Source organism: Zosterops lateralis (genome assembly GCF_965231275.1).
Source record: "Zosterops lateralis genome assembly, chromosome: 3".
NCBI lineage: Eukaryota > Metazoa > Chordata > Aves > Passeriformes > Zosteropidae > Zosterops > Zosterops lateralis.
In genome coordinates this window covers 97,308,437-97,331,030 of record NC_139764.1, presented here as the reverse complement: position 1 = coordinate 97,331,030, position 22,594 = coordinate 97,308,437, and the positions used below count along the sequence as shown (strand labels likewise).

General features: G+C 42.2%; 1 protein-coding gene across 1 annotated transcript; it reads left to right on the top strand.

Annotated features, from left to right (window-relative positions):
- Position 1: 1 nt before the first annotated feature.
- Positions 2–7,912, top strand: CMPK2 (cytidine/uridine monophosphate kinase 2). Its single transcript, XM_083858125.1, has 5 exons — positions 2–109; positions 417–531; positions 1,352–1,553; positions 2,653–2,886; positions 6,536–7,912. Exons 1-5 carry the CDS (start codon positions 14–16, stop codon positions 6,654–6,656), a joined length of 768 nt encoding a protein of 255 aa, XP_083714251.1. The 5' UTR covers positions 2–13; the 3' UTR covers positions 6,657–7,912.
- Positions 7,913–22,594: the final 14,682 nt, after the last annotated feature.

Genomic DNA, 22,594 nt, shown 5'->3' with positions numbered 1-22,594 from the left:
TCGGGGCCCGGCGATGCTGGGGCGCTGCTCCCCGGGCTCCCCGCGCTCCCGGGCCGCTGTCCGTGCCCTGCCGCCCTCGGCCGGCGCCCTCCGCCAGCGCCTGCGCCAGGTCAGCGCCGTGGGGCGGGCGGGCGCCCCGGGGACCGGGGTAATCGTTTTAAACGAAGGGAGGGCAGATTCCGAACAGATGTAAAGAAGACGTTTTTTACGATGAGAGTGAGGAAACGCTGGCATAGGTTGCCCAGAGGTGGTGGATGTCCCATCTCCTGGAACATTCCAGGGCAGGTTGGACGGGGTTCTGAGAGACCGGGGCTGGTTTGGGATGCTCCAGTGCCCTGCATGGGGCTGGACTGGACGGTCTTTAAAAGCCCCTTCCGACCCGACACATTCTGTGATTCTGTGATCTCTCCTTGCAGTGTGCAGAGCGGATCCCAGAGGCTGAAGCGGTACTCGACCTGCTGGAGAAATGTCCAGAGCACCAAAAAAAGGGAGGTTTTCCTGTCATAGTTTTTGAGGGGCTGGATGCCACAGGTAAGAGCAACGGGTGGTTGAAGAAGAACCTCAAATGAGAAATTGTTGAAAGGAGCAACTGCTATGTTTTTTATTAGGCATAAGGCTTTAAAATAAAATAAATTTAAAAATCTGGGAAACCTGTGACAAATAAGGAATTAATAATTACAAATGGCAATCTGTCTTCTCTTACTTGTAAAAGATTAGTGTATGCTAATTTACATTCAGTGGTTTAATTCCTTACCTATGCAAATGAAAGAATACAGAGTGGAGTACTGAAAATGAAATTTCTTGGGCAGATGAGAAATATACTTTTATTGGAGAGTTTTCAAATAAATGAACTAAAATAGTGGTAGTCTGGGAAACTGCCAGCAGTTTGTCTAAGAGAGAAATCTTACTTGCCTCTGACTAGCCTTGTTTTCTGACTTATCAGTTAAAGAGAACTGAAAATCCCCATAAAAGGAAGAAACTGGATGACCAGTGTGGCAACATTCACATAAATTAGAACCTAGAAAAATATTAAAAATGAAAATATAGGGAAATTGCCATGAATATATAGAGAAATTGCCATGCACCTAATGCATTTAAGGGAGTGAAGAATTGAAAGCTGACTAAAGGAAGTGCTGGAAGGACCAGAGAGCAGGAAGGGGAGTAATAATTCCTGCAACCAGACTCAGAATCATTTTCTGCTGGAAGACTTATGACGAGATGCTCGGGTTACATATTCAGATTACAGAACCTGTGCTATACATGAACAGACAGGAGCATTTTTCAGTTTTTAAAACTCAGGTGTATCTGGTAAATAATATGATGAATGTTTCCTCCTGTGAATGAAATGTAGGCAAAACCACGGTGACCCAGGCTGTTAAGGACACCCTGAATGGCGTTCTGCTGCGGTCCCCACCACCTTGCATCAGCCAGTGGAGGACTGTGTTTGATGATGAGCCAACACCCATTAAAAGAGCATTTTATGCTGCGGGCAACTACATCCTGGCTTCAGAGATAGCAAAAGCATCCACTCAGGCACCTGTGATCATAGACAGGTTTGTGTATTTAAGAAGCCCTCTTATATCAGTGCCATCATACTGTTGCTCAATGTTATAAGCAGTCAGTGATTGTCTCTGTGTTTCTTAAGGGGTTTTGTTTTGGAGTTTTTTTGGAAGCACTCTGCGGGGACTCAGATAAATGTTATATCTTCCAAAGAGTAACACTTATGGTAACACTAAAATAGGGAACTTAGGACACATGGAAATGATTACATCTTCAGTCAGGAAAGTGGAGGCACAGATTGTGCATCCTGAGCTAAATCAGTGTTTTATGACAAACCAGAGGAGACTGTGGGCTGCTGGTCATGGCTGTCTCTAAGATGTGTCTGAGACATGGGTGGATTGGAATGACTGAGTTTTAGGTAGACTTACTCTTCGTGAATTTAAAGCCTGAGATATGCTTCCCACTTTTTTTGTTTTGTTTATGTTAATTTCTGGTTTTCACTACCTGTGTAGGCAGATTACAGTATTACTGTTAATAAAAAAGTCTAGGTGTACTTTGAACCTTCTGGCTTATTTCAGTATGTGTGCTGTAACCTCCTGCTACAACACACACACATATGTTGTGTGCATGTGAGTGTTATTTTCATCCAGCCTCAAATCCACTGAGATCTATCAAACACAGTGCCCACAGTAGAGGGGAGAATGTTAAATGCAAGTGAAATTAGTAACATCAGTAATGCCTGTGTTCATTCACATGTTTGTGAAAACTGCACATTCTCTACCAAATCTATTGCATTAAGGAGGATGGGAACCACAAAAAAGAGGACTCAGAGTAAAGGATTTTGAGATACATTGTAACTCTTCTTTGACGTGTCTCAATATATGAAGAGCCTTTCTTTTGACAGGAGTATCCAAAAGTTTTTACATAATATTTTCATTAATAGTTCTCATCAACTCTGAATAGTGCACTATTATCATTGTTAAGAAATAATGGAAAGCACAGAACTGTTATTTGGATTTCCTTTCAAAGCCATGGTGTCACCTATGTCATCATTACTGACTTGTTATTATAATGCCAACTGTCTCCTATATTACTGAAGAATTAATGTTCTCTTTAAAATTTCTCTCCCTCCATTTTGTATTTTCCTGACAGATACTGGCACAGCACAGCTGCCTACACAATTGCCACTGAAACAAGTGGGAAAGTCCAGGATCTTCCACCAGCTCAAGATGAGGTGTACCAGTGGCCTGAAGATCTGCTTAAACCGGATCTTGTTCTTCTCCTGACTGTTGACCCTGAAGAACGAGTCCGGAGACTTCAGCATCGGGGGCTGGAGAAAACAAAGGAGGAAGCTGAGTTGGAAGCTAACAGCTTGTTTCGCCAAAGGTACCCTTGAATGGGGAATAAGAGGCTGGAGCCAATCTTGGCTCCTGTGGGATCAGTAACAAATATACCTCTCACATTATCGGGAAAAGAATTTCCTTTGTGTAAGCTTTTGTTTTGTTTTTGGTTTCTTTTTTTTTTGGAAAGAATGCATGGCTGTCAGGGAGGGTAAATTCTGTCACTTCTAACTGAAAGTGTTTGAAAGATGCAAATGTATAATTTAATTGTCCTGTAAAGAAGCTTTGAGTTAAAAATATTTATATTTTGCTTTGCTGCTTTTATTTTAGCATCTTCTTTAGTGAGGTCATGAAGGAGATGGACTTAAAAGAGTTCCAGGGTTAGGGGTCAAGAAGTTGAAACACACAGCTTCCCCAGGAAATTCTAGACTTGAGGTCCAGATTAAGAGAATAAAATTTAAACATCCTCTTGTAGATGTCTATAGTTGTGCAAAGTGTATCAGGTACCAGTATAGTCAATACATTCAATGGAGACTTTAAAGTGATTTATCTCACCACTCCTTTGGAGCTCAGTGATCTAAACTCTTAAGCCTTTTGATATGGCATGTGATGCAGAACCTGTGGACACTTTCTGGCCTAGGAACTGGAAGCTAAATGAGATAGTCCAGAGCATCTCAAGCAGTACTAAGTACATTAACTTAATCAACTGAATGGCTCCCTCGGTATCCTGCTTCAGGGTGTGCTGAATTGTTGTGTAGGCTCTGCCAAATGTATTGATTACATCATCTTTGTCTAAGGTGGAAGCTCAAATACCTAGTGTTTGTGTAGATACCTCAGCAAAGATACCTGAATGTTGGTTTCCACATCTACAAGCAAAGCTGAACTCTACCTTTTGGCTTTTAAATTTCTGGTGATGATATATCTTAAAAATAGTCACTGGCAACAGCCAAAGTGGCTTTACAAAGGGGAGATTTTGCCTGACAAATTCAACATTGGTGGATGGGGCAGAGCAACTGATGACATCTGCCTGGACTTCTGCAAAGTGTTTGACAATGTCCCACGTGATATCCTCATCTTCAGATTGGAGAGACAAGGATTTGCCTTGGACCATTCAGTGAATGAAGAATTGGCTGGATGGCAGCACACGAAGAGTTGTGCTCAGCGGCTTGTTGCCCACATGGGAACCAGTGACAAGTGGTGTCCCCTGGAGTCACTGCTGGGGCTGATACTCTTCAGCATCTTTTTGGTGACACGGACAGTGGAAGTGAATGCACCCTCAGCAGATTTGCTGACAAGACCAAGCTGTGTGTGCAGTGGCCATACTGGAGGGAAGGGACACCATTCAGAGGAATCTGGACAGGCATGAGAGGTGGGCCTGTGCAAACCTCATGAAATTCAACAAAGGAAAGTACAGTGTCCTATACCTGGGTCTTGGCAATCCCAGCCTATAGGTTGGATGGAGATGTGATTGAGAGAGCCCTGCAGAGAGAGACTTGAGGGTTGATAAAAAACTCATCATGAGCTGGCAATGTGCAGTCACAGCCCAGAATGCCAACTGTGCCCTGGGCTGCATCAAAAGCACCATGGCCAGCAGGTTGAAGGAGGGGGTTTTCCTCCTGTACATTGCTCTTGTGAGACCCCACCTGGAGTGCTGAGTCCAGTTTTGGTGTCCCTAACATATGAAGGACATGGAACTGTTGGAGGAAGCTCAGAGCAAAGTTGATAAGAGAACTGGAGCACCTCCTCTATGAAGACAGACCGAGAAAGGGGGGCTGTTCAGCCTGGAAAAGAAAAGGTTGAGTGGACACCTCATAGCAACCTTCCAGTATCTGAAAGGGCCTTCAAGGAAGCCAGAGAGGACTCTTCATCAGAAACTGTAGAGGTAGAACAAGGATATATGGATGGATACAGATTGAAAGAGGGGAAATTTAGGTTAGCTATTAGGAAGAAATTTTTAACTGTGACAGTGGTGAGATACTGAAACAGGTTGCTCAGAGACTCTGTGGATGCCCCAACTCCAGCAGTGTTCAAAGTCAGGTTGGATAAGGCCTTAAGCAACCTGGTCTGGTGGGAGGTGTCCCTGCCCATGGTAGGGGAATTGGGACTAGATGGTCTTTAAAGTTCATTTCAGACCCCTAGCATTTTATGATTCTGTGATTCTCTGGTTGCTTAATTTTGACAGAAATTCCATGTGGACACACAGCTTGTATAGTGGGACCTGCAGAGGGATGAGTTAGCTAGGGAACATACTGTCATTTACACTATCTTTTACATACAGAATCTTTTACATTTTAATTCTGTTACTTCATATTTGTGTCAGAAAGCCCTTAGTTATTTCTACCTTTCAATTATGTCAATCTGAATATGAGAACATCCAGAATCTTCCTTAATTTGTCGTGTGACTTCTGTCCTGAATAGCATTATGAGAACATAGAAAATAATATTCACATCCTCATTCACACCCTCAAAGACTAAATGTGGGAGAGTTTTGCATTATGCTTATAGCCTAAGTGAAGAGGTTTTCATCCTGTATTTTATTTTGTTATTCATCCAGTTAGTTGATCAGAAGAAGGCATTGAATGATATGTCAACTCTGTTATCCAGTGAATCAAAGCTGAGATCAGTCAATGAGCAAAACTACACAATGCAATGCCATATAGTTCAGAGATACCTTAGCAGAAACTGAAAAAAGGTGCTAGATGCAGACTGTCCACTTTACTGCTATACCCAGACTGTATCCAGTGATAAGCCATAAAGGAAGAAATACTTTATGCCATGCCATGTTAATATGGTGTCCTAGGGTGACATTATGATGCCTGTATGCCCTATTGTCTGTTCTGTGTGTGCTGCACGTTGTGTTCTGTACCTTTAAGACTGGTTCTGAGAGTGAAGCAGGGAAAGAAGAAGTGCACAGTTTGTTTTGAGAAATAGCCTTCAATCCCCTGCATTTTTCTTTTCTCTTCCTCAGGATGGTGTGTTCGTCAGATGCACGGACAGTGGCCAGAGACAGGTTTTTTTCCGTTTAGTTAGTTTAGCTAGCTGAGGCAAAGAAGCTTCCAATACTGTTTGGTTTTTTTTCCTTTTTTTTGGGACTATTTAAATTTGCTCTGGACTAAAAACTCAGAGGAGCACCAGGAGCTGCACTTGTGGCCCATTGGGCCTGGACCTCAGCATTTTCCAGTGCCAAAGGGACTGGGACTGACAAGAGACTGAGACAGCTGAGTTAACTCATGGCAAGGACTTCTCTCAGTTTTGCAATCTCTCTTCAGAGCAGTGAGAGGTTTTATTGTTTCATATTATTCATTTCTTATGCTTGTGGGCATTTTGTTTGTTAAATAAATAGTTTTTTCCACTTTTCTCCAAGGAAGTTCTCTTCCCGGACTGGCTGGGGAGGAGGGGCCATTTGGGTTTGTTCTCTGCAGGAGCCCCATTTGGAGGTTTCCTCCCAAATTTACCCTAAAACAGGACATATGGCCAGAGCTTGGGAATCAATGTCAAAGAAACTATGTGCTTTGAGATTTACATTGTAATACTTACTAATGGTTTATTACTCTTTGCAGTAGATTTCATTCTTTGCTTCATATTAGATTTTCTATCATCTGTCTGCAGTGAGAGCACTGTCTTCTGAGACTGATGATTAATTTAATTTCATATCCCTGCATTTTGAAGTTTAATTTCTCTTGTTTTGCTTTTAGAGTTGAAGAGTCATACAGAAGGATGGTGAACCCTGCATGCCAAGAGGTTGATGCCAGCCCCTCCAAGGAAGAGGTGCTCAAGACTGTTCTAAAACTGATTAAGAAACACTGTGGTTTTTGAAAGCAACTTTAGTGTTACTACACAAAAGTTTTTTGAGTAGCACTTAAAAGATACTTTTTATTGCCCCAATGGTTTTGGTACCTGAAAATGCACAGTGATGTGTTTTATCTCACAGAAATACTGAATACGGTTTTATTCTGTCAACAGTAATCTGTACAGGTTATCTGTTTTGTGGTTGCTACTGTATTTTTATGCATAAGGCAAAATGCTACTCACATCATTCAGCATTCTTAGTAAAGAAACAAACACACTTCAGTCAGCGTGCTCTCTGACACCAGGACATTTTGAGATGCTATCATGTTGCATCTTCATCACCAGGAGAACCTGTTCCCCAGTCCAGTGTGTACCAAAATTTGCTGCACTGCATCAGGAGCATTAGATGCCCAAGGAGGGGCTAAAATATCATGAGCATTAAAACAATAAAATGATCATAACATTTAGGAACAGAAAATCCAGTGCCCAATGTTGTTTCTATTTTGAATAGAGGAAGAGAAACTGTTGCCATGATGGGCATCCTGGAATAAAAACACGTTGTAAATGAGTGCCAGTAAACACCAAGGGCTCTAAGTAATAAAGTCCAAGCCTGTTTATATATGCAACTGAAATATCAATTATTTCCAGAGGGAAACCAGAGGGAAACCAGACAATGCCAGCAAATGAGAAACAGAGACCTGGGGAGAACCCGAAATTAAAAACTTATAAACGATCACTATAATATTTTTTACAAAACTTCTCTATCCTATTAGTATTTGTTTATGAGAATTAGTATTCTTTTGAGAGAATGAGAAATGAAAAACTGCAGAGATTCTGAGCAATGGGAATGATTTCACCTTTTCAGTTCATCTTTTCTTTGAACAGGTTGAATATGAAAGCAGGCTACATCAAGACTTCAGGTCTGCAAAGGCTTATTTTTATGTACATTAGTTTAACTGTTGTTACTCCTAAGTGTAAAACTAAACATATGGATAAGCCTTTGTGAGGTCAGAAATAAAGCCTCAGTTCCATAAAAAAAAATTTAAAATGTAAATTTGATTTAAAACACTTTTACTTATTTTTCCGTTTTAAGCAAGTGCAATTATCAATGAATCTGTCCTCTAAATAAAAATATACTCAGTACTGTAGTACCTATATCCAGTCTGTATATACAAGGTGATAGAAAGAAAAACTTCTAAAAATACATTTTATTCATGCACTGTTTAATGGTTTTGAGTATGTTATTAATATATTATATCATTTATACATTCGATAAATTTATAAATTCTAGAAATAAATGCTGTTTTGTTTCATATGTTATTTGTGTTTCATCAGCCTTTGGATTTGCCATACATGTAGACTGAAAATGCATGCTTGTATGTGTTCCTATTATTTTTGAAGTTATAAAGCATTCAGGTATTCAGTCTTGGCTGGAGGAAATTCTTGTATAGAAGAGACTCCTGCATATGAATGATCAGGGTGCAAATATGTGTAGCCTTAGCTTGTCCAGGTAAAAGATCACTCAGCCTGACAAACTCCACTTGCCCTTTCTCTTTACTCAAACTTGCACATGAAGCCAGACTTTCTGGGTTTTGATGCTGGGTTCTTAGAAGTGTAGGTTCGTATTTGAAATGCTGCTGATAATATATATCCGCAAAAATTGACATCTGACATTATTAATTACATATATACAGAATATATTCCTGGTCTAAATTTTTCTATAACCCAAAGCTACTGTTGCAGACTAGAACAGCAAAGCAAGGTAGACAAAATAAATATTCCCTTTCTCATATCTTTGTTAGAATTAAAGGTCTGCAAGAAGCTGGGTGTCACATGCAGGATGTTAATGAGCAGAACCACTCTCAAACTTCCCATTTCTGTGGCATTTGTGCCAGATTTTTGTCCACAGTGTCTAAGAAGACTGCACTTCATTTGCATTTAGGATAAATCACAGAATTAAGAAAATGGTTTAGGTTAGAAGGGACCATAAGGATCACCTAGTTCCAAATCCCTTGCTGTGGGCTGGGATACCGCCCACTAAATCAGGTTTCTCAGAGGCCCATTAAACCTGGACTTGAACACATCCAGTGATGAGGCATCTTGGAAAAAAACTCTGGATAACTTGTTTCAGTGCCTCACCAGCCTGACAGTGAAGAATTTCTTCTGCTTATCTAATCTAAATCTCTCTTATTTTACTTTAAAACTATTTCACCTTTTCCTGTCACTGTCTGCCCATGTGAAAATTCACTCTTCCTTTTGTTTATAAGACCCCTTTAGGTATTGGAAGGCTCTTTTAAGATGTCCCCAAAGTATTCTCTTCTCCAGGCTGAATAGCCCCAGCTCTCTCAGCCTGCCTTTGTGGGAGAGGTGCTCCAGCCCTCTGATCACATTTGTGGCCTCCTCTGGATCCACAGAGATGTTCAAATGTGAGGTTTGTCAATGACTCCTGGTACACAGGCAGGTCTGGGAGAGGAGCAGCAAGAATACACAAATGGCCATCCTGCACCCAGCAAGAGCATCACCTGGGTTAGAAACAGAAATTTGGCTGGACGGTTTGCTGGCCACAAGAGGTCAGGATTTTTGTTTAAGTGTTTGAAAGGCCTGTAATCTCCAAGAATTTCTATGCAGATTCAAAAACTTAGGCTGTTCCTTGGCAGATAAAAAATGGTTTTTTCTGCAGCTTTGCAGGGTGCTTGCTGTTTAAGACCTCAAGTGTGAGGGAGGTTAAGCCGTGGCCACCAACCTCTGCCAGGCAGTCCTGAGTGTGGTCAGTCCAGAGCATCCCTGCTTACCTACAGCGTGCCCATGCTGGACACCAGGAGCCTGCTAGTAACAGAGAAGGGCTGCTCTCTGTCAGTCACCCTCAGGACAGAAAACATGCCAAAGCCTGTTTCATTTATTACTATCTCAGCAAAATTAGTAATTTGATAATTTATTGATTTACTAGCTTTAGGATATGGTCTTTGAAAGACTCTGATGATGCAGTCCTCAGAGCATGTGGGGCATTAGGCCAGTAAATTACACAGAAACTGAATCTCAAGCTTTGCAATTATTCTGTTAAAGGCAGTAAATTCAGCCCTTACTGAATAATAACTGCAACTCGTAAAATTCATCTGTTTCTTGAAGGACAAAACAATACTTCTGTTGTTGTCAGATTAAGCTTTGTATACTTTTTAGTTTATTAAAAGAAAGAGTTTTAAATTAAGTTTTCAAGAAATTCTATTTTTATTATTTTATTTATTATATGTTGTGTATTTTATTTCATAGAACACATGATAGTATTTCAAGCATCTCCTTTCTCATTTTTAATCTCATTTGCTTCAATTTTTCTGGTCTAGAGGGGAATAGATGCTAAAATAAAATGGTATTCAGTTGTCTAAACATAGACATCCACAGCAGTTAGTCTCCCTAAGGTATCTGAGATGTCTGCATGGGGCTGCCAGATATGACACGAGACATTTGGTTGAGCTGTTGATCTGCAGAGTGGCAGCTGGAGGCCTGCAGGGATACCATATGGTGCCTAAAATGGCACTATTCACCCATTTAAACAGTGAGAGGCTTACAAAGCAGCAGTGCAGCCTCTTTGGGTTGTGTCTACAATAGCAGGTGGCCTGGAACAAGAAGAGATGATCTGTAGCACAGAGGAGCTGGCACAGGGGACCCAGTGTGTGCCCTCCATGTATTTCAGAGATTTCTTTTAGACCAGCTCTAATCTGGTCACATTGACTGGCTTCATGTTAGCAGCTGTAGTGCAGTAAGTGCACTCCTTAAGTAAGTAAGTACACCAGATCTTTTTGGTTCAGCTTTGTCTGGATGGAATCCAGCTGATAGGTGCCACGAGTGTTTCAGCATGTGAAGCAAAGCATGGCAAGGATGGGTGGTCAGGAGGAAATTGCCACAGCACTCTCCTATTCCAAGCTGAAGTGCTAATGCATAGAAGAGATGTAGAAGCAGCATAGATCCCTTGGAAAGGTTTCCTTGGACTCAGACTTTGGGGACAGTTTCATCCATCTCCTAATTGAGGGCAAAGTTGGAATGCTACAGATCCTTTTGATCCATGTTCCTGGGCTACCTGCCAGATATAACCTCTGGACAGGTGCAAAGAGTGAATTTTGGTGCATGTTTGACCCCATTCTGCCATAGCATCAGGTGTAGCCATGGGGCTCACCCAGTGTAGCAGTAATGAGTGCTGCTGTCAGTCTGGGAGGTGAGGAAGACACTTGGAGGCAATTACCAAACTTCAGCAGTGAAATGTAAGGCAGGTGTTTAGCCATTCCCCTCCCAAAAATAGGTTTGCAAGACAATTTCCCCAAAGTCAGATGCAGGAGGTGACATGCAGGCTCTCTCAGAAGACATGAAATGTCTATCTCCACTACAGCTACAGTTTAAAACTCATGATTTTTACCATTATTTTCTGTAGAGTTACCAAGCAATTTTATATACAAACTGATATTTTATCAAGTAGGAGTTCACTAATTCATGGAACTAGCACATGGAAGATAAAGAGGCCAGTTCTTCACTAGGTTTTCTTCACTGTACTGTGTGCTTTCCCCACAGCATTAACAGCTTCTAGAAATTCGTCTAAAACTGTGCATGCTGCCTCTGCTATAAATTCCTGCCTTTTCAGAGGTAGGAGAGTCAGAACATTCAATGCGACTTTGATGAAAGGAAAAATGTCTCTCTCAAAGTTAAGGATAAACAAAGCCTCCAAGGAGTTTTTATTTTTATTTTTCCTTTTTTTCTTTTTCCTGCTTGTTCAGTCCCAGTTATCTTATTTTATTAACTTGAAGAAACTTTTAAGTTGTTGCTGCAGGGGGCTGCACTGACTTTGATCTTTTAAATAGAAAGCTTTGTTCAATAAAATTAAATCAGCTCTTTTGTAAAGACAAAGATCATCACCCTCTGGCTTAACTTAAGCAAACAGATGTAAGGTTTATGTAAATATGCAGTCAGTTCAATATGAAATAAAAGCTAGAATACTTTGCCATTAGTGTAAAAATGCATTTTGTGTTACCAGTTGGACAGTCATGACCTTTTATTCAGCCATAAAGACAGTGCATGTCGTGTACTCCAAAGCAGGGGAAATAGGATAAAAAAATGCTACGTCTGCAACCTTATTGCTTATGAAAATACCCAGACAGAAAAGCTGCACTTTAAGCATGTGGCAAGTACAGAATGAATTCCAGTAGGGTAATTTATTTATCTGCTGCTCTCTCCTCCCTGGAGCCAGCTATACTGATGAAAGCTGAGTGCAGGCTGCAGAATTGCTTGGGCTTTCAGTTTTATTTCAGGAAAGATGTTGTAACCAAGTAGTCACTGCTTTCCTTGAGAAGACAGAAGACACTAATTTTGCAGATGTTTCAGTTTGTAAGTCTCCTCAGCTGGTGCTGAGGCTTTTGTTGGTGATACAAATGCCACACCTTTTTGTTGGTGATACAAATAGAAAGGCATTGAGGTGCCAGAGTGTGTCCAAAGAAGAACAACAAAGCTGGTGAAAGGTCTAGACCACAAATCCTATAAGGAGTGGCTGAGGGAGCTGGGAGCATTTAGCCTGGAGAAAAGGAGGCTTGCTGGGGTTCTTATCGCTCTCTACAACTGCCTGAGAGGAGGTTTTAGTGAGGTAGGGGTTGGTCTTTTCTTCCAGATAATAAAGAAATAGTATGAGAAAATGGCTTCAAGTTGTGCCAGGAAAGGTTTAGATTTGATATTAGAAAAACAAAACAAAACAAAACAAAAAAACTATTAATGGAAAGGTTTGTCCAGCATTGTAACAGGCTGCTCAGGGAAGTGGTGAGCATCCCTGGGCATATTTTAAAATGTGATGTGGCATTTGGTGGTGGGCTGGGCAGTGCTAGGGTAACAGTTGGTCTCAATGATCTTAGAGTTGTTTTCCAACCTAAACAATCCTATGATTCTGTGATTCTTTGACCATTTCCAAGTAAATCTTCCTTGATTCTGGTATTAGTCAGACTTGAAGGAGTTTGGAGTGGTAACAATGCACAGGCTAAGGAGTCTCATCAGCTGATGGAAGCATATTTCATAATACTGACACACAGACTATATTGTGCTGCTGCTGTCTCTGAAGTTTGGTCTGTATCAAGCTCCACGTATTCCTTGTTCCTAGCCAGCAAACCTTTGGGGTGAATACTTCATGACTGCAGCCACCAGAAACTTGCCTTTCCCTCCTGTATTCCAAAGTGGTGACAGCCCAAGCTTCAGACATGCCTGACACTAATCTTGTCCCTCCAAAACAGAAATCCTGAAACATCTTAAGACTATTTGTTTTCTTCCAAAATGGGATGCAATGCTTCTGTGTCAGGTTGGCAAAAAATACCTGCACTCATAATTTAGTTTGAAAAATTGATTCACTCTACAATAATATTTTACTAGAGTTACTTACCTAAGTGTCAATTGAGACATATAGACACTCCTTGGTAATCTAGTTTGTGCATTAAGTTTGTGCACTATGTATGTGCATTGCCCAAACAATATGGGCTTTGCTCTGCTTTTCCAATTTCCACATGAGATTTATTTGGTAAATGGAACATAGGTTATTTTAGTAAAAGGAGAATGTTTACAATTAGCTTTTATTTAGCACTCCACAGCTTCTGAACTGCTGTTAGGTTTAACTGTGATATTTGAGAACAGAAGCCTTGAAGTGGGTGTGACACTGCTTCCCCATGGCAGCACAGCTCAGCTCCAAGCATCATTCCCATATGACTCTGGTAACACAGCAAAGAGTTCAGCTCTAGAGTTCATCTACTTTACAATTACAGCTGCCTCCTCAAAGGACGCATCATCTGTGCACAACTGCTCTCAAGGTACCATGAAAAGCTTCTGCTTTTTCTGTGTGGGAGTTTCACTGAGCAGACAGCTCAGAAATTATCTAAATGTGGGCTCTTTACAGGAAATTAGGACTTAGTTATCTGCAGCTGCAATTCAAAGGAAGCACCTATATGTAGCTTTGCTGGCAATCTCCCAAAATAGATTCACTTTCTCAATGTGTTTGACCTTGGGAGAAAATTCCTCAGTTTTTACAAAGGTTCTCCTATAAATCTAATTCTGTGGGGAGAAAATATGTTGTTCATGTAAATCTCCAGAAGCAGTGGATCTACAGAGTGGATTTTCAGAGCAATTTCACAATTATCAGAAGACACAGATGTTGTTATAGTTACCCTCATTTTTTCAGGGCAAAACAAAAGAGCAGCTGTAGAACGTAGCTATCCCAGAGAATGGAGCAGAATGGTCTCTGCATCCAGTTGTACACATAAATTCACAAGCCTGCCCACAGAGCCCTGGGGCACCGCCTTAGAAACCAAATCAAACAAGATTGCAGGATGCTGCAGAAAGCCCCTTGAGGAGGACAAAGGCAAAGAGGAAAAGTCTCCCAACAGAAACAAAACAACCTGGGACCTGCTCAAACTTTGCAGCCCGCCAGGCAGAGAGGAGACCTGAGTTACAGGGGAACCAGCAAGCACTGTGCTCAGCCCATGCCATTATGAAGAATGAGAGCATAAAGAATGAAACAGGAAAAATGAGTAGTATTCTAACAAAAGGCAGGCTCAAAGGAACATACATATCCTCCTGAAAGGCCATGCCAAACAAAACACAGTAAATATCCCATACAAAATCAGTAATGGAGAAAAAAAATAAGAAATTGCAAATGTAGAGGAATTTTTGTTTCAAAACTCATCATTTAGGATAGAACCACACTGATGCAAAATATAAAAGGTGCAAAGATGCAAGGCTAAACTGAATGCACACCTCCTGAACTGTGCACATGTGTATGTGTGTGGGTATGTGTGCACATACATGTGCTGTGGGAAGGCATAGGGAATTACCTCTGTCTCTAATACATGGCTTTGTTATATGATGGGTATTTTGTTTCAAGTGTCTCTTGCCTGGAAGTTTAATTTAGATCCTTAAGAAAGGGCAATTGTAGGTCAGTTTCCCTGGGCTGCCTCCCCCTGTATGGCTCACCAGTGGGGACAGATGACCCATGCATAACCTGATCCATGCAAGGAATACTCCAGTGGATGCAATGACCTGCATACATAGATTTGGCTCTCTAGCCCTCAATGCCATCTAGCACACTTCTAAGACCACTTCAGGTCTTCTTCAGAAAGCACTGTGAGTAAGGCATGACTTCTTTCACTTATGAAAGACGAGGCCTGTGATTTCCTAATCTTTTCCCCACAGGGGAAAAGAGTGAAAACTCTTATTCCCAAAGCAATTTCAGCCTGACTCTTACCAGAGAAAAGACACAAGGGATTGAACCTTTGAAGGCACATAACCTGTAGTTTATGTCTGTGGTATATGGAGTGTATTGTGTCAATCCATTGTACACAGGGAAAGCATTTCAGTCTCTGTGTGTAGAAGCATCCGTGACTTACAGGGACAAGGTATTCTGCAAACCTGAGATATTCTAGAATACGTGGTTTTATTGCAAGGGTCGTGGGTAGAAAGGGCCTTCCCTTCAGCCACCAGCCTCGGCTGAAGGGAAGTCCCAGAGAGAGAACGAGAGAGAGAGCAGAGGGTAAGCTGGCAAGAAGAGGGGAGAGAGCTAGAGAAACGTGGCAGGGGTCAGAGTGCAGGGGGAAGAGAGAAGAGAAGAGCAGAGAGGGGGCAAACCAAGAGAGAGGAGAAGAGCAGGGAAGAGAAGTGGGCCAAGAGAGCGAGGTCCAGGTTACAATACATTATATCTCCTTTTGTGATGAATATTCTAATTTACAGTGATCAACCAATACAAGACACACAACCCTATAGAATCTACATACAGCCTATAAGAACTACTACATTACCATGTGTTATATTTTAAACTCTAAAAACTACTCTTTAGACTTTTCTGTTTTGCTACACTGACCTTTGGATTCCTTAGCCAGCAGAAAGGCATTGTTCAATCAAAAGGGATTCTCTTTCAGCTGGCTAGGCTATTGTCTTTAGGTTATACAGCAACTAAGACTTGGTATCCTACAACTCAAAGTACGCTTTCATTTCGATTACAGGTTTCATATTTTCAGAATCTTTTGCTAAGCAATCATATTTATAAGGTTTCCCTGATTCATCTTTCCCAACACCTGTGCCTTTAAGATAGGTGAGTGAGCCCTGGAAAGGCTTTTCACTGGAAGAGTACCACCAAAGTAAGGTTTTGCTCTTGGACAGATGTGAGTGGTGCATCTGTGGGCAAGGAGGATCTAACATGGGCCTTCTTCTCAGTCTTTCCATTTTGATATTTTTGGAGACCTTTAAGCTGTGCATAACTCCTGTAACAAGTTCCTTGATCAAAGTCTGCATGTAAAATGCAGATACCTATTCCAATTTCTGACTTCATCTTTGGAAGACAGAAAAAAAAAAGTGTTGATTGGATTTTAGAGAACATCAGCAATAGTCATGAGAGATGTATTCTGGACAAAATTAAAACTCTTAAACCAAAATTGTGGCCCAAGAAACTGATCAAGATGCTTCTGAAGCTAAATTTCTCTCATGTCTCTCCTTGCCTTCACTCAAGACTATAAATGCTGAAGCAGTAAGATATCCTGCTCACAGAGGATATGTATCAATAAAAACACAGCAGGCTTGAAAGCTTTGCAGGAGGCTTGTTCTCACCATTGTTTCACCTCTCTGTTTGAGGATTTGTTTTTGTTTTGTTCTCTTCCTCACAGCTGTACTTACTGAGAGAGACATGAATATATTGTAGTGTTGATTCATATCCTGCAAGAAAAATTGAAGAGGTAAGTGATTTTAGCATTTCCCTTTGCCAGGTCAAGGAGCATAAAATATCTGCAGAATTGGAGGTATTGACATAAGAAGGGGTGAGGAGATGACCAGTGGGAACCTGGAAAAGCTGGCAGCCCACAGCTCTTTGCTGGGTTAGGAGCTGGCTGGATGGCCAGGCCCAGAGAGTGGTGGTGAATGGTGCTGTATCCAGCTGGGGACAGTCACCAGTGGTGTCCCTCAGGAGTCTGTTCTGGGGCCAGTACTGTTCAATGTTTTTACTGATGACATGGATGAGGGTATTGAGTCTTCCATTAATAAATTTATGGATGACACTAAGATGGGAGTGTGTGTCGATCTGTTGGAAGGTAGGAGGGCTCTGCAGAGAGACCCGGAATGGTTGGATGGATGGGCAGAGTCCAATAAGGTGCAGTTTAATAAGTCCAAGTGCTGAGTCGTGCACTTCGGCGCTTTGTGGCATTTTGGCCACAAAACCCCCCTGCAACAATGCAGGCTGGAGATGGTGTGGCTGGACAGTGCCCAGGCAGAAAGGGACCTGGGGGTGCTGGTGACAGCAGCTGAACATGAGCCAGCAGTGTGCCCAGGTGGCCAAGAGGGCCAAGGGCATCCTGGCCTGGATCAGGAATGATGCGGCCAACAGGAGCGGGCAGGTCATTCTTCCCCTGTACTCAGCACTGGTGAGGCCACACCTCGAGTGCTGTGTCCAGTTCTGGGCCCTCAGTTCAGGAAGGACATTGAGATGCTCAAATGTGTCCAGAGGAGGCAACGAGGCTGGTGAGGGGCTTGGAACACAAGCCCTGTCAGGAACGGCTGAGGGAGCTGGGGTTGTTTAGCCTGGAGAAAAGGAGACTCAGAGGTGATCTTATCATTCTCTATAACTCCCTGAAGGGTGGCTGCAGACAGCTGGGGTTTGGTCTCTTTCTCCAGGCAGCAACTGACAGAATGAGAGGGCACAGTCTTAAGCTGTGCCAAGGGAAATATAAGTTGGATATCATGAATTTTTTTTACAGAAAGGGTGATAAAGTACTGGAATTGTCTCCCCAGGGAGGTGGTGGAGTCACCATCCCTGGATGTGTTTAAGGGAAGACTGGATGTGGCACTTGGTGCCATAGTCTAATTGAGGTGTTAGGGCTGGGTTGGACTTGATGATCTTGTGATTCTGTGATAGTGATTCTGTGATTCCGTGAATCTGTGAAGGAGGAGTTGAAAGATTTCTATAATCACACTGTTCTCATTGCCATTCTGCAGAGAAACAGTTTTTGGGTAAATACCAAACCTTGTTTCACTTTTGTTTAGAGTATCAAAAATAAGTAGGAACATACTAGCACACTGCAGGGACAAAACAATCATGTCCTTTGCTTCCAGCCATGCCAGGGGTATGCCCAGTTATGATAGGGAAAGCCTGTAATCCAGTTTCAGTAAATCAAGCACAGCTGGGGCATCAGCAAGTCTGTGGTTTGCTTTTGTCCCCTGGGACTGGAGTTGTGTTAATGTTGCATGCACAGCCTGTGGAGCTGGGGTAAGTCACAGAAGTCTGGCTCTGGGTCTGGGCTCCTTCAGAGGTCACAGCTGCTTTGGCTGGGGATTTTGGGTTAGGCTCATTACAGATTATCACTCTGAGCTCTGGTATTCTTTCCCAGTGTGGAGTTAACAGGATCCACATGGTGGATTTGGAATTTAATATTCAGATGTGGAGAGGCCTGGGCACTAAGCCCTGATCTTTAACAGGAGCTGTGCACATGCTGAGACTTGGGCTAGCAGGTCCTGCATGCTGGTCAGCAGTGAGAAAGTGTCTCACTCTGTTTCAGACAGTGGAAGGGGTGTAGAGCCTCAAGATATATTTCTTTTCAAATGCTTCAATAAGAAGAATTAAATACATAAAGCAACAAAATCATACGGTAAATACTTAAAAGAATTTCAGAGGTCTTCCCCTCCTCATAATCTATCTGTTCTATAGCATCAAAAGGGCATGGAAGGAACAGCATTTTGTTTAGACAAATAGCTTATTTATTTTGTCAAACATTGTCCTTTGTAAGGGCTGTCTGCCCATCACAGACAGAAGCAGAGATCTCAGATTGCATGCTTTTTCCATCTCTGGCTCTCTGCCTGCATGCCTGACCTATTGATGTCCATGGTGATCTGTGCAGAGACTTGCACAGAAAGGAACAGCGCCTCTAGACATTAGGATCCTCTGTTTTGACCTCTGGGAAAAGGTATTTTATAGTGAATTTTGCCTGAGGCAGGGTCTGTACTATGAAATTCTCTCCTTGCAGGACCATAGGGGCCCACAGGGAGATGCAGGGAACTGGATTTTGCTCCACAAAGTCTTTGAGGAGGTGGGGAGGGAGGGCAGAGCCCCGGCGACACACAGGAGGTGACCGGGTTTTGGCAGGCGCCCTCAGAGATCTACAGAGCCTGAGGCTTTATCTGCAGGGTGGCCAACATCTGACAAAACAATCTGCTGTAAGGCTCGTGGAGGGAACCTTGCAGACTTTCCTGATGCTTGCCCAGATTTCCCCACACAGGGAGCAGATCTGGCACAAGCTATGTGAGCAGTTTAATTTCCAAATGCACCGTGCCATAAATTCCATCAAAAGGGGAGACTGCATATCAGATGGTGGGCTGCAACTCACTCCATTTCTGTGCCTAAACCAGTTCAGATGCCAGTTCCCCTTCTTTCAATTTCTTTTCTTTATCTCCTTCTTTAATCCAGTGTATCGATAACCTGTGCATAAAGGGAAATCTGCAGCACATCAGTGTAATGCTGTCTCCTCTGGAGTGTTTGTGCGGGAGCCATTTTTTAGCATCGGTGTGAAGAGAACACGGAGCCACCAGAGGGAGCGAGAGCACCGGATAAGGCAGTTTGGGGTTTGAGCTTTCTAGTGGTAGAAACACAGAAATCATAAAGAGCCAGGAGAGGAGGGGTGGCTCAGAAGGTATGATGTGGTTGCATTTAAATGTAGAAACCCAAAAGAAATTTTAAAGCCCATTTCGATGCATGTAGTGGGTGTTGATTTTTTTTTTTTTCTAATTCCTGATTTCTTTTTAGAATCAATGTTGTTTGGCTTTTTTTGTTTGGTTGGGTTTTTTTTTTTCCTAGTTCTTGATTTCTTTATATAATCAACACTGGCTAAACCGTATAAGCTGCCAAATAGCATAAAGATATAGCTATTACAAGTATTTTATACAATTCCTCTAAGAGAAAGGCAAAAGTAGAATATTAAATAAAGTTATTTAAATGACCCTCAGTTGCACATAATTTAAAAAAAAATACTGTATCTTTACAACAGCACTGCTGAAGCAAGACTTGCTTTTCTTTCACTTCTCCCTTGTGTGGCTGTGTGCAAATCACCCAAACCCAGGTCCTCATTGATAATAAGGAAACTCAACCCTCTGAAAAACAGCAGAACTCAAATATCTAAATAATACTGTAGTCCTATTTCCCTTATGCCCCATTTTCTCTATGTGTCTGAACTGCAGCTTCTTTCCCTCACAGAGAAACAGACCAGTCTCTAAAGAGTGTAACTTTATATGTTTCAGGGACCTGGGGCTGGGGGGCTTTGATTGTTACAACTAGCAAAGATAACTGAGACTTTTAACAAGGTTAGTTTTTGTTCAAGGACATCCTAGGCTGGTTTTCCATGCAGCCATGCAGAAGGCATGCTGCTGAGGCTACAATCCAGGCAGTCTGATTAAAAAGTCAAGATCTCCAGAGCTCTGCTCCATAGCACACACAGCATCAGTCTGTCTTGCTGTTACAGATGTAACTTTTGTGTCTCCCAAGTTTTATCTCTTTCCTTTATTGTACTGGGTTCATTCAGGATGCAATAATTAAGGGTGTGTCAAATTTTTCCATTGCAGATCTTATTTTTCAGCGAGTTATAAAATTTCATTATTGGCTGCAACCTGACATATGTAGTTGAGATCTTGCCTTTTTTAAAGGATGTTTTGAAGCATTTTTTGAACAAATTTGGGCTATTAAGGAAAAGGGGACTGCACTCCATAGAAAATTGGTTCTAAAATATTAATTCATCCCCATCCTTCCCCTGATATCTCTAAGGCCACACATAATGTTAGGAGTAATATGTATTACTGATGTTAAATATCATAGCATCACTTATGTTGGAAAAGACCTCTAACACCACTGAGCCCAACCTTTAATCTAAAACATTAAAGTCCACCACTAGACCATGTCACCAAGTGTCACATCTTTTAAATACCTCCAGGAGTTGTGACTTGAATTCCATGTCATGTTCCAATGCTGGAAAAAAAACGTTTCTGTGAAGAAATTTTTCCTTATATCCAATCTAAACCTTTCCTGGCACAACTTGAAGCCTTTTCCTCTTGTCTATCACTTGTTAATTGTCAGAAAAGGCCAACCGCCACCTGGCTATAACTCCCTTTCAGGTAGTTGTAGAGAGCAATAAGGTCACCCCTGAACCTCCTTTTAGTCCAGGCTAAATACCCCCTGCTTCCTTAGCTGTCCCTCATATTACTTATTCTTCAGACCCTTCACCAGCTCTGTTGCCCTTTTCTGGACTCTCAGTGTCCAGCCCCTCAGTGTCTTTCTTGTAGTGAGGGCCTCAGAGCTGAACACAGGACTCAAGGTGCAGTCTCATCACTGCTGAATACAGCAGGACAATCATTGCCCTGGTTCTGCTGGCCACACTGTTTCTGATACAATCCTTGACTGACTTTCTTGGCCACCTGGCTGGCTGATGTTCAAGCCAGTTCTCAGCCCCCCCAGATCCTTTTCCACCAGCCAGCTTTCCAGCTGCTCTGCCCCAAGCCTGCAGTTCTTGTGATCCAAGGACAGGAACCAGCACTTGGCCTTGTTGAATTTCTTACCACTGGCCTTGGCCCATCATCACTGTGCAGCTTTCCTACTCTCCAGCAGATCAACACACCTGCACAACTTGGTGTCATCTGTTAACTGGCTGAATGTGCCCTTGATCCCCTTGTCATGTCATTGACAATAATATTAAACAGGACTGTCCCCAAAAGTGAGCCCTGGGGAACATCACTAGTGACTGGCTACCAGCTGGATGTAACTATACACCACCACTCTCTGAGCCTGGACATCCAGCCAGCCCTATTTCTTTGTAGACATAAAATGTAAGCTCCATAGGTATTGAATTTTGATTTCAAATGAAGGAAAAGATTTACTGTTGAAAAGTTAGTTGTAGTGCCTCAAAAATTACAGGTACTGTGTAAATCTGTGCCTTTTCTAAACCATATAAATAGTGGTATTTATGGTGAATGTTGCTTGAAATGTGTTCTTTTAAGACGCCCTTTTTAGTTTCTCATAACTTTTCCAGTTTTTCTGAGTTGAAATATTGCCTGTATCGTGCTTGCCCCAGAGTTAATGCTTTTTGGACAAGTGTTATCAAAACATTGATGAGAAACATTGCAAAACCAGTACACCGACTTCCCAGAATGGCATGTAGGAAAAGCCAAGCTGCTTCACCCATTTTAGAAACTTTTGGCCACCATTTGATTGAAGGACTCTCATCTCTGTAGTTTGCACTGCACCAGAAACCTGGGTTATGAGTCACTTCTGACTAGGTGTCAGAAACATGGGGGCAGCACTCACCAAAAAACTTTAACCCAAAGCCTACCAGCGTCTCTGGGCAAGTTGTAAGTCTCTGCACTGCAGTGACATCGGGGCTGTTAAAGAAACTGGACGTTCCTGTTGTCCCTGCAGCCTCATCACCCACATCCAGCACTGGGCATCAGTGGTGCTTCCACCAGCTCTCCCAGCTCACTGGGAAGAAGAGCTCCTTTATATCAGCCTAAGGATCAAAAAGTTTTGAGATGACCCAAAAGCAAGGAGCACTTGAATGTGCACAACAGAGGACCACTCTATATGCAGCCAAAAGGCTGCACTGTTTGCAGGCTCATGTGCTGGTGGATGAGATAGGATTCACCAGATTCAGTATGATGAAATGTTTTCTTCTCCATCTCCACACACTACAGGAGGTGGATGGGATTCAGGAAATGGCTCAAGAGGGGGTTTTAGCGATGCCTTGTTAAAAAGGACCTTCATCTCACCATAAAAATGGAAAGCAGTGAAGGTCTTGCAGCTGTAGGAAGGTCAGGTGGGTCACTGAAGTAGTGTGTCCTCTGACTGTGAAGCCCTTTGCCATCCTCATTGGGGGCATAACAATTTCCTCACCAGCCCCTCTAAGAAAACAGACTAACAGCAGATCCAGTGTGGGACTGATTTTTTC